Source organism: Sporothrix schenckii, assembly GCF_000961545.1.
Source record: "Sporothrix schenckii 1099-18 chromosome Unknown Cont44, whole genome shotgun sequence".
In the NCBI taxonomy this organism is placed as follows: domain Eukaryota; kingdom Fungi; phylum Ascomycota; class Sordariomycetes; order Ophiostomatales; family Ophiostomataceae; genus Sporothrix; species Sporothrix schenckii.
Window position 1 is genome coordinate 3,764,950 of NW_015971145.1, and position 12,022 is coordinate 3,776,971.

At 53.2% G+C, this 12,022-nt stretch overlaps 3 protein-coding genes across 3 annotated transcripts; all 3 read left to right on the top strand.

Moving 5' to 3' along the window:
• Positions 1-6,478: 6,478 nt before the first annotated feature.
• SPSK_09956 (uncharacterized protein) lies at positions 6,479-6,960 on the top strand (the record flags this gene model as incomplete). Its single annotated transcript, XM_016736523.1, has 2 exons — positions 6,479-6,602; positions 6,692-6,960. The coding sequence occupies 2 exons, from the start codon at positions 6,479-6,481 to the stop codon at positions 6,958-6,960; spliced, it is 393 nt and encodes a 130-aa protein (XP_016587953.1).
• Positions 6,961-9,898: 2,938 nt separating this feature from the next.
• SPSK_10107 (uncharacterized protein) lies at positions 9,899-10,204 on the top strand (the record flags this gene model as incomplete). Its single annotated transcript, XM_016736663.1, has 1 exon — positions 9,899-10,204. The coding sequence occupies one exon, from the start codon at positions 9,899-9,901 to the stop codon at positions 10,202-10,204; it is 306 nt and encodes a 101-aa protein (XP_016587954.1).
• A 763-nt stretch (positions 10,205-10,967) lies between these two features.
• SPSK_09593 (uncharacterized protein) lies at positions 10,968-11,934 on the top strand (the record flags this gene model as incomplete). The annotated part of the gene is made up of 2 exons (XM_016736165.1): positions 10,968-11,239; positions 11,325-11,934. 2 exons carry the CDS (start codon positions 10,968-10,970, stop codon positions 11,932-11,934), a joined length of 882 nt encoding a protein of 293 aa, XP_016587955.1.
• Between the last annotated feature and the right edge of the window lie 88 nt (positions 11,935-12,022).

Sequence of the window (12,022 nt, forward strand, 5' to 3'; positions counted from 1 at the left end):
GAGATGATGCTGCCGACATTGGGCCGGAGCGTGGGGCCAGCAGACGAAAGGAGAAGGTAAGGTACACACCCCTCCCTGACAAATTCCCCCCGGCTCGTTTTGCACCACTTGAAAGGAGGACACACAACGGAGGCGGCCTGCCCTCCACATCCCGCCTCCAACAATCCCCAAAATCCCACTGTACAGAATACATGCACTGAACGGCTGTCCAAATCCTTGAAACTATCATGTTCAATGTCTGCAGTTGGTTTTGTTTATGCGATGTGCAGTCTTGGGACACAAAAGTGGGTCACGGTGAACGTTGTCAGTGTTGATATTATTGTCCTTCCTGTTGGTGTTCGCAGCACGGACAAATATCGTCAGTTGGCACAATGGCTGTTTTTTGTAGTGTCTGTAGAGCATGCGAGCTTTTCAGTGTACGCGATGCGCTCGAGCACGTAAACGGCCACGACCGCTGTTTCCCGTCTTTTGCGCGGTACGGCGGTGGGAGCCGCCAAGTTTGTACGGAGTAAAGAGAAGGTGCGTTCGGCGTAAAGTGCCACTTACCCAATATGTGACGTGCAGTGATCAAGGAAGGAGCGAGGGTACAGAAAAGTCGCCGAAGCAGAAGCTTTTTCTCGTCTTCATCAACCATCCCTGTGGCAATGCCCTCGTCTCATTTTTGCCGACAAACGACTCCACTCAACATCATACCCATCCCTATTTCTTTAAACAACTAATGTATTCGCACGACATATCACAGCTGTCCATCGTCTCGTTGTTTATTTTTACGACGCCTTACTCACCACAGTCGTCAGTCTCGGTCAGCAATCGGCTCCGTTGACAGTGCTGAGCAAACAACCTTTCCATCTTACCATCAAACGAAACGAAGTAACAGAACCATCAGAACCAACCTTTCCCGCCTGTTTAGCGAATGAGCCCTTGTCTATTCTGCCGGGTAGATCCAACCGACAAAGCCGGCAACAAGGAGAAAGAAAGGAGATGGCATTGAGGTCCGTGGATGAGACGATTTGCATGACAGCAGGCGACGAGGGGCGACGTTTATGAACCTCTGGGCTTTGTCATATCTCCTAATGTTGTTGGTCGAGCCCCTTTACTCAACAATGCCAAGACTTTCTCCTAGGTTGTGTATTGTTTTCCTCGTTCCCTCCTCGTGCTACAAAGTACACCGTATGTTGAACAAAGGATTGGTTAGCTGGCACGACGTGCTCTATGTCCGTTTTGTCCTGATTTTCTACCTGGTCCTCTCGTTCTGGAATTATGGACAGGGATCACGACCGGGAGCTTGGCGAATCCCTCCTGCTCCGGTCATTTCCTGGGTGTTTCCTGTGGTGCGTCCGGCTACTGCATTTTACGGCCATTTTGACAAAAAAGTGGGAATGTTCCTCTTGTGAAACAAACCGCCACAAAACCTTAAGTCGGCGACTACGGAGAAAATGTGATTGACGAGCAAGAAAGTGATTGAACACTGAATCAAGACAAGCTAATCTCACAAGAAACTGCGTGTACGATTTACAGTAAATTTGCTGTTCCAACTCGCCCTGCCCTTGTCGATATCCTTGATTTTGAGGCTCGCGAGCAGGCTCATGACAGCGACTCACGCATAATGGTCGAAAAAAAAAGGAAATAAACCAACCATTTGTTCTGCAAGGTCATGTCGTCAGAGAGAAATAAAGAAAAGGGGATATCTAGGAAAATGCCTCCGATTTGATCTAACGACAACAAGCGTAGAAGTCCCAGGGCCTGGGCGACCAGAAGGGATCTGGGGGCCGACGGCCTTCAGGGCCCAGCCTTACGACGCTCCGAAAGAGGTAAGATTCTGGGCTTGGTTAGTACTCTCCTAGTCCGACGTACGTCGTCCTGGGAAGTCAAGAGGGGGGTCGTTGCGACGTTGAAGAAGACGAAGGAAGCGACCATCCAACAAATCCAGCCCAATGCCTACTTCCACGCCCCTTTCCCATTGACTGGGTGACTGGGTCTGGAAGGGACGCTACGGCAAAGCGGCTGGTCTAACGGTTTGTTCCCCACAGCCAACGTTGCCCCAAGACAATGGCGTCGTATTGCCAACTGAACGTGAGGAATCGACGGAGCCCAGCACCACCACATGGCGCTTAGCGAGTGTTGGCAAGATTCAACAAGCGCTGGGGCTTTGATTGCAAGGGGTCAGGGGAGGGGCCAGGCGGCCAGAAGTGCCGCACAGGCCTGGTTCCTGTCCGCAGTGTGGGAAGACTTGGGAGATTGACCTTTATGGCAGCACATCCTGTCCAAGTGCTGTTGCCCGTTGCCTTTTGCCCCTATTCCCATGCAGGCGCTTCGAAACAACCGAAATCTCCTGATGCTTTTACTTGTGTTGTCATGTCCAAGCGAAGAACGGCACACGAGCCAGACGACACAGCCATCCCATCGTTTCCAGCTCCTTTTCCTACCCTCTTCCTTTATTTCACTCGGCCTGGTTCTACCAGACCCCCTGTAGGGCATTCATTTCCCAATAAATACCCTGGAGCTACCCCATAGCACCCCTGAGCAGCCCCCTGAAAGTGCTGAAAAATTCTGATGAGCAAGCACTAGCAAGGGCAGGTTGTTGTAGAGGGTGGGTGCCAGATTTCTCGTCATTATAGCGAGGATAGGGCCTGCGATGAGCGACACGGCACATCGGAGAACCGGACTGCTGGACCGCCGACGCACGCAAATTGTAGCGAGAGCGAGCTTCGCCCTGCCAGCACACCGTATGCGTCTGACGAACCTAGCCCCCGCTGTCACGACGATCGTCAACGGGCGTCAACGGTCGCCAATTGGTGCCAACTGCAATCAACAGAAAAGGCGTAATCGCGTCGTTTTGCCGCGTCTGCCAATTTTCCCGACGAACAACAAGTCAGCTGCCCAATGCAGCGTTAGTTTGCCAGCTACCAGTAGCCAACAGTCAAGTCACCACCATGAACCAAAGCGTGACATTTGCGTGATGTCGTATCGGTCCGCTAAATGACACAGAGGCTGCTAAAGACTCGGATTTTGGGACTTTCCCTTCACTCCTCATTTTAGTTCGCCCCAGCCTGGGGTGAAGAAAAGGGTTAACTTATGATAAGCATGGCCATAGCGCACGTCCCCATTGCCTTATTTTGTCGTCCTTCTCTGATGGCAGCCCTTCCCGGCGGACTGGAAAAGGTTCTCACGGTGGAAAAGCCTTTTAGCGACGCAAACGGCCAAGGAGGTGAGAACAGTGAGACAAAATAATGAGGCATACGAAGGAAATGCGGTCGTTATCCAACAGGTTTAGTATCAAATGCTTCGACCATGGCCCCAGAAACCTCAGTTCTCAAACCAAAGATAACAAAATAAAAAAGACCACAACCGACCTTTACTTTTAGAATAAGGATGTATCCTTGCGGTCACGACATACGGTGCAAGGACAGGGAGAACGGGCGAGAGAAACGAGAAACGGCCAACGGAACGAGAAATTCAACTTCAAATTACCAATCGGAGACTTACAGAGTACTGCGTGAATTCAGTGTTATGCTCCTGGCCGTAGCGAGATGGACGCAAAGATGGTCGGAAATACGGAATAAAATTAATTAAGAAAGAAAGGGTTTTAACGGCTGGACGAATCTGCCCCTACAGCATACTTTTGAGAGAACGATGCCAGGCTGGTACCATGTAACGAAGATCGCAGCTTTTGATGACTTTCCGGTTTGAGTCTTAGTATGAAAGAGTTAGGAGTTCACTCCGTCGGGTCCGTCTTTGGGAACCTTGAGGAACAGGGCGCATCGGGGACATTTTCAGGACGGGAAGTCGCTTTTAGCTTTGTAACGTAATATTCCCTTGTCTTTTGAAGGCCGAACAACACAAAAGTTGCGACGTCAGTTCTAACCTTCCTGATTTTGGCTAGTTTGTCGTTGGTTTCTCATCTTCTTTCGTCGCATTGGCCATGGCAATGGCCCTGTACATCATTTCAGCATTTCCTCGGACACTTTACAATCTTGCGATACCCAGTCATCATTCGAGTGGCACTAAAACACACGAACGACCAAAGACCAAAGACCAAGAGAAAAAAAAAACCCGAACAAACAGCATCAAGGTTGGCAAAGCCACTGGCGATATCACCCACACTACCCGTCCTTGTACAATAGAAGAAATTCGCTCCAAGAAACAGAAACAAAAGGAAAGCAACGTAGGTGGCAAAGACACGGTTGGTAACTGACGGGTGGCATGTCCGCCCCTGCCTCTACAAAAAACGATATATCGAACAGGTTGCATCAGATAACTAATCGCCAGACGAATTACTGCAGTGTCGAAAGTGGGGCCGCCGAGGTTCTGTAGTGGGTCACTTGGGCCGCAGGCGCTATCAGCCCGAGTACCTCAAACTTACGCTGACATGATGACACCGTTAGTCCCTATTGGCGCTAAACAGAGAAGGCGTGTTCTTCCAGTTGAATATTTCCCGATTTGGGAATTACAATTCGGCAATTGTGGAGAGGTAATCAACCACAGCTTCAAATTGCCAACAGGAAACAGTGTGTTGAGTATCAATACGAATAAGCTTAAATATAAAAACTGTCTGTAGCTGTCACAGTTATTCAGTTCCGGCACAGTTTTGCTGTTCTTTTTTCCCAGAGTTCTTTTTTTAATTTTCAAATAAAATAAGAAATCATAAAAAAAGAAACACAATACAAACAAAACAAGCAATGAATTTCAGTGAATCCTTCACCAAATTCACACGGTCTATTTCTGTGATGTGTACAATGTACAACATTCTCGGATATATGAGAGTCCCCAACTGCACACGCGGTTATTTGTCATGCTGTGCAGCGGGTGTTGCAAGCCTCACTCTCAATTGCCACCATTTACATGACATTCGTCACGGCAAATCTTTTTTTGTCGCTAGATGTCAGCGACGATCAGGGAGCTCGTGCGGACGATGGAAGACAACCGCCTGCAAAAAGGAGGCAGGTGAGTGAGAATGATAAAAAACGGATTGCCGGGACGCCGCCTTGCAAGGGACAGTCCACGTCCTCTTCCTCGGCTGCCGGCCGTTCCATATCCATGCGAGCCACAGTGCCTGCCACACTCGGGATGGCGCGTCTGTCCGTGAAGGCGGCTACGCGCTTTTGCGACGGTGCCGATTGTTATAACGGCCAGAATGGCCGCTGTGTGTGTGTGGGCGTGTCGATCGTCAGTGGGGAGAACCGCTGACAAAGGTTCTAAAGATGGAGACTTATGAGTAAAGGGGCCGAAAGGGGCCTGCCTACATACCCTAAATATCCTAAACACCCTAAATACGGCGTACGGCGCATTACTCCGTAGAGACGGCGGAAATACAGCACACAGCAGGCGGAAAACAAGGTGCTCACAGCTGACGGCCCACAGATGACCAAGACAGAAGGACAGGGGACAGACGGGAAAGTAGCCCAGGCCAAATTCGCCGTGATGAACAGTGCCCTGAAGTGGATGAAGACCAGAAATGAATATTCTGTACATAAAACGAATCGAAAGATCGCAATATCGATCGAGGCGCTGGGGTGCTAAGATGAGTCCTCGCTGCCCTGTATTCCGTATCCGTACTTCCGTCTTCCATTTTCACCCTCAGACCCTTCTCTGCAAAGGAAGGGGACCCCTATTATTTCTCACGTTGCGATCGCCCCAGCCCCTTGAGGACACGCCCCTCCCCCACTTCCATAGGGCTGGGAAACAGGCATTGCTCTGCTCACACAACATGATCATGACAACACTGCAGCAATGCAGCAATGCAGCAATGCAGCATGCGTTTACTTTCTCTCGGCGGCCGATGACTGTGCAGATACGAAACGGCACGGGCGAGCATCGACTGGGGACTGGGGCAGTGACGGCCGGTCGTGCATCCGCCGTTTACCGTCCGCCCTTTGTGTGTGTTGTTTCTCATCTTCAACGTCTCCCACTGGGTTGCATTCGTTTGAATCCCTCTAGCGTCGCTCCGCCACCCCAGTTGACCCAAGCTCCCCCCTTACGGAGGCGCCACCTAGCCTCCCAGAAGAAGCTCTTCTTTACGACTTCCTGACTAGGAAGGAAGCAAAATCCACACGCCTGGGTCCACGCTGTCGCCATGACATGACCCAGAAACTTCTCCCTCAATCTGCCGGCAGGCAAAACAAAGGCAACCGCAGACCAAGGACAAGTCGTGCATGGCACTAGAGAAGAAAGACCGGGAGACGCAATATATACAACATACAGCCCCATCATGACAAACATTTGTCATTCTGCGTGGTTAACAATAGAAAAGGGACGGCGGGGGCGTGGGTGCAGCAAAAGACGAAATGACGAAACGACGAATAGACACAAGTCTAAAAGTCTAAAATGTGGCGCGCGTCGAGTTGGCTGGCATCCAAAGAGGAAGCAACGTGCGAGACCGTCTGAACGGCGTGTGCGAGGCCTTGCAATCAGGGCTTTTCGGAGTTGTCGGAGTTGTTGTCTTGTTGTGTCACTCCTCGCTGCTGTTTGGATACACGTCATGGCTCCTTTGCGACTGCGCTTTCTGGCGGTGAAGCTAACAGTTTCGTTGCTTCAAGTCGTACTCCGCATTGTGCCAGAGCCTCCCGGCTCGTACTTTTCCCCCCACAGTGGCGCGAGGCTAGGTATGCACGACAGGCGACTCCGGGTCGTAGGGCTAACTCCAAGGCACAAACTGCCAAGGCAACCTCAGAGAAGCGAAAAAGATCCACAGAACAGCCAAGAAAAAAAGACAGTCGAAGACAAGCACACGGCATTGGCACAGACACGACGGGGCATGATCTTTGCCGTCCGCCTATTGTTTCGTTCTTTGTTTGTACATCGTCTGTCGTCCCTCGCTGGTTTTGCATTTACGACGCGTCTGTTGCGGAACGAACAGCCGGCGACGAAAGGGGCGGTTGTGTGGACGAAGAAAATGAGAACATGGACGGCGATACGACCAAAGGAAACGGGCGAAATGCGGACCGGCCGGCTGTCTGTTAGAGCGGTGGGCTGTGTTGGAACTGATGTCAAGTGAAGACGTCAACAAGCTCGGCAAGCTAGACAAAGCTCCCGACGAGCTCGCCAAACGTAGCTGTTGCTGTCACAAGCTCCAGGAGCAGCGTGCAATCTGATACGCCGCCCTACGAGACGCGACAGAAAAAAATGTCTCCGTGGGGCTGAGGCCCCAGTCTCCAGTAAAACTCCTTCGTGCAAGAACACCACAGTGTCTCCAAAGAAATCCCAAAGCTGTCGTCATTGATCGACATCGTCTGGACGTTGGCAAGTAGAGAAACCCACGTTTTAGGATTCAACGGCCTGAAGCCTGAGCACCTTGGTAATAAACGACAGGTCCTCGTCCAACGAATCAGAGCCCACAGTGCCGGCGAGCTGGATGGGCGCTGTTCAGGCTACTGCAGGCCAACTTGGCTGGTGCACCCACTACTCGTACAAAAGTAGAGCCAGCCCACCCGTTCGGACGCGCCGCAAATGGCCGCGCCGTGGCCGTGCAGTGCGATTGGCGGGCTCGGATAATCGCAGGCGTCCTTCACGTCCAATCTCAAAGAGAAAATGGACAAAAAGCATGAAATGCAGAGGGACGAGTCGCACGGGGAGTGCATTCTTCGTCTGGGCCTATTCAATTGCCTGGGTCCCTGGGCGCATGGTATACGAAGGGAACGTTGCGTGATGTGCAATGGCGCTGTGCGCTGCGTCTCAATCTGCAGGTCTGTAGGTCCGCAGCAAAAGGAACGTTCGTTTCCGAAACAAAGGGCATGCCTTGACCGAGTCGCTAAACGTGCATGGCTGGGCTCTGTGGACACCGAGTGGTGGTCCAGGTGCGTCGTAAGATTGTTATTTCCCCATAACGCCATCCCCTCTTTTCCCTTCCCCTCTCCCTTTTCCTCGTCTGACTGCGTTTCTCCTTCTCCTGCTGGCCACCGGCCGTAGGGCTGAAGAAAGCCACACTCCGCTCCGCTGGCGCAGGACGGAGGGGGCGTGGACCTGCATTTTCGTGTGCTGTCCCTATTGTATTTGGCGGTGACAGACAAAACTTGGCCAAAGCGACTTTGGGTGTCCTCATCTCTAGCATAAAGGAGGGCATCTTGGGCCGAAAGAAACACCTGCAAATAAGAGGCCAGGCTTTGGAGACGGTACGTTTGGCAAGTCCTCGTATTGTTTCCTCTTGGGTTTTTTTTTTTTTTAAAAAAAATTGTCTTCTTCTCTCCCCTCTTTCCTCCAGCCGTTCCGTTTTCAATAGCAACCCGCTAAAACACAACTGGCGCCATGCAACGGCCGTGAATCCCAATATGGAATGCCGTAAAAAACAACACTTGGCAGTTGAGGCTGGAGAGGAGCCTTCCCACTGACGTGGAGCAAAAGTCCCGAATCCAAGGGACGAGGACAGGGAGACGGCGGGACGTGAATACGACGTTGGGCGACGGCAATAAATTAGGACACCGGCACATCGCACTTCGGCATGGTACAGACATGATTGCCGTTTTACCTTTTGTTTCTCTTCCTTTTTGCAGCCATCTTGCTCGCGTCAGATACTGCCGAGTAAGAGGACAAAGAGGGCTCCTTTTCTGATGGTGATGTGGAGTACGTCGTCCATCGTATGGCGCCATGGCGCATGTTCATCGTGGGGTAACTCTCTGTTTCTTGAAGCGTTTGTCCGCTTAGCTGACGAAGCTTAAGAGGGCCCAGAGAGCGTAGCGGTGCCCACCGAGAGCCTCACAGCTCAGCATTGACCCCATCAGACGTTGACAACAAAGGGAGCCCCGGAAGGGGTTCCTATTGTGAACGGAGCGCTTTTCCCTATTCACTTGGTAGTTGAGCAGTTTTATTTTTGTTGGGAAGTCATATCTCTTTTGTCTTTCGTCGTCCCGCGCAGGCATACGTCGCAATGCCGGCTTGGTGGTGCTCGTATTGTGGACGGCTAGTGACGTGAAGGGAATGGCTGGCCAGGTTTAACCATGGGCCGTTAAATTGGCGTGTTTGAGCCATCTACCGAGTACACGAGTCGGGTATTTTGGCATGCCGACCAACTCCTGGCCTGGGATGGTGACAGACATCGGCGGTGGAAGAAAGCGGTGCACAGCCGATGCAGGCCAAGACACAAAGGTCTGGCCTTTGGGCTGCCACAGAAGAGGAGAGCAACTCGTAAAACGGACTGTTCTGCCGTTTTTGGGGTGTACCGGCGAGACAATGATGGACGATAAACGCTGGATGGAGCCTGTGCATCCTTCAGGAACAGTCCTGTGCGTGACAGGGGTGGACAGTTTTGTACGTGTGGACGGCGACCAAACAGGGAACACTGAAATTGACTGAAAATTGACAAAAAAGCGGTGCAAAAGTCCAATCGCCGTGCACACCAGCATGACGCGTACGCCCATCAAGCCTCCTTCAGGAACAGCGTTGACGTGGACGTTGTTGGGTCTATCGAACCCTTAGGTTTCGCACAAACGGGACCCAAAGAGGATTGGAATTGCGAAGTCAATGAAGGAGGACCCAGACAAGGCTCCCGTACAAACTTGCCCTCAAGCAGGGAGCCATTTCCATCCGATGTGGCCCCGTCTGTTCCGTCGTGGTTGTCTTTCCATCGCGTGAACGTGAGGGGCGTCCTTTTGCTTCGAGTGCCCACCCGTCGTGCCTGGCCCCTTAGGCTCCGCGGGCAGACTCCGCGGGTTTTCCGGGAAAGGGACTAATCGCCCGTGAGTAGCGGACTTGAAACCAAAGGGAGATAAAGAAGCAAAATAGAGACAAATGTCCGATGCGAAAAGACAAACGTCCGATGCAAAAACAGAAAGTGCACGATGATCAAAATCCATTCCAACCATCCGTCTGCACCGCCGCAAGCCCTTGCTGCAAGCCACCCCGAAAAAAGAAATCGTGACAGGGATGTGTGTTTGTGTGGAGCCGGCCGGTGAATGGCGATGGGGAAATGTCGAATGGTAAACGGTGGTTGCTGCAGAGCAGGGGTTTTCTGGATGGAGTGGGTGGGTGGGTGGTGTGCAGTGTGTGCTGGCTGGTGGTGCTGGCGCTTGAGCGGAACGACGGGACCGCTTCGCCTGGCGGATGGTCGTCGATCCGTGATCAGAGGGAAGAGTTGTTTACGCAAGGGCGCGAGGACGCTCGTGTTCACGGAGGCATCGAGAAACGGTCAAGGCGGACATGCGGATGCTCAAGAAAACAGCCGAGAGCGGTGGGAAAGGGGAGAGACAATACGACGTGCGAAAACGGCAAGTGACAGTTGCTGTTTCTGTAAGATACTATTTGCACAAATGACGCAGGAAGCCAGCGAGACGGAGAGGGCAGGTACGGAGGGCGATCGCCACGACGAAGCAACAAAGATATACTATCACAGTACGTAGGCGTTCCCAGGCCGTCGATAGCTCCGCGAGGAAAGAGCGATGGCGCAGAAAAGCCAAGAGCCAGCGCGGCATCTGAACAAAACGGGTAGCAACTGCCACGGCCAAGACTCTCGAAGAGCAAGAACGACCGGCAATTCGCTCGTTCTGCCACAACGCCCAAGGTCACCTGCAACGAAGAGGGGAGGTGCAGAAGAGCTGCCGTTGGGAACTGCCCACGCCATAGGGCTGTTGGCGTGGCCGTTTCGCGCCCGAGTGAAGCTTCGACTGACCCACAACAACCCACCCATGCAGCCCAAGACACCAAGACGTTTGTTTTTGGCTGCATGGGCCGCTCGTATGATGCTTGCCGTTCCCTGATTTTGCTGTCGCCTGGGGGGGCCCTGCAGGTCTACCGCCAAGCGTCGCACAGCGGACGCGGTCGGCAAAGGTGGCTGGCGATGGCAATTGGGAGGAAAAGAGAGGCGAAAGCAGGCGAGAATGGACGAGCAACGATCGCCGAAAAGGAGAGGAGTCGAAAGGAAGCATCAAGATGTGCATGAATTAGTGGCTCATTGACAGACCCTCACAAGGAACTGCATCACCAGACCAAGACCACGCTGGGCTCGACTGCACCAGACACAGATACGAGGAAAACGAGCGATGCCTCGCCCGGTGGCGGCAGCAAACACGGCGACGCTGCTGTTTTTGCAGGTCCTGGCCTGGCTCGTCGCCTTGGCCGTCGGCAGCGGAGACGCAATCGGGATGGCCGTCGCCGTCGAGGCGTCCAACGACAACGGCGGCAGCAGCAACAGCTGCCCGGCCCACTACTACAGCTGCGCCAGCCAAGGCTCGCAGTTTGACGGCATCTGCTGCCCGTATGACCAGGTCTGCGCGCTGGCCGGAGACAATCGGCCGGCCTGCTGTCCATTGGGGTAGGCCCAAACCCCTTTCCTCCCCCCCTCTGGGCAGATGATACATGTTCTGATACTGCTTCTCGCCCTCGCTTTCCTTTCACAGTGCCGTCTGCACCGGCAACGCACCCTCAACCTACGTCACCACCACGGCCGCGGCTTCGTACGTGCCCAATGGCTTCTACTCGTTTCCGTACCTGCTGCCGGCCGGCATCGCCGCCACGACGGCACTGGCCGACATCAATGCCTGCGCTGCGGTCGTACAACAGTGCAGCCGGACCTTTTCGCAGTGCACATCGGCCCTCGAGAACAGCGGCAGTAGTAGTGGGTCGAACAATGTTGGCCCTGGTGGCGATGGTGATGGCGATGGCGATGGCGATGGCCGTGCCATTACAGTGGTGGTCGCCGGATCGACGACGATTACAAAACGGGGTGTGCTGCCCACCGAGGCTGCCGGTGTGAAACGGGCCGTCATTGGCAACCCGACCGCGACGCTGGCGGCTGCATCGGCGGCCGGCGTCTGCAGCAGTCTGAGCAGCCAGGCGTGCGGTGGCTTGCCATCCGATGCCGCTGCGTGCTCGACTCTCTTCTCCGGTCGCGCAGCACAGACGGGATTCTTGACGGGCAACGTCAGCACACGGCAGAGACGCCTGCCGTCGTTGGGGGCAGTTGTTGCTATTGTGGCTGTAGTAGGCACGGCGATGATGATATTATGAGTGGACGACACGAATAAACGATGCTATGACAGGTTTGATTTGAACGGTGTTGAATAAACTCATGAAGCCAAGATTTCAGTAAAAGTAA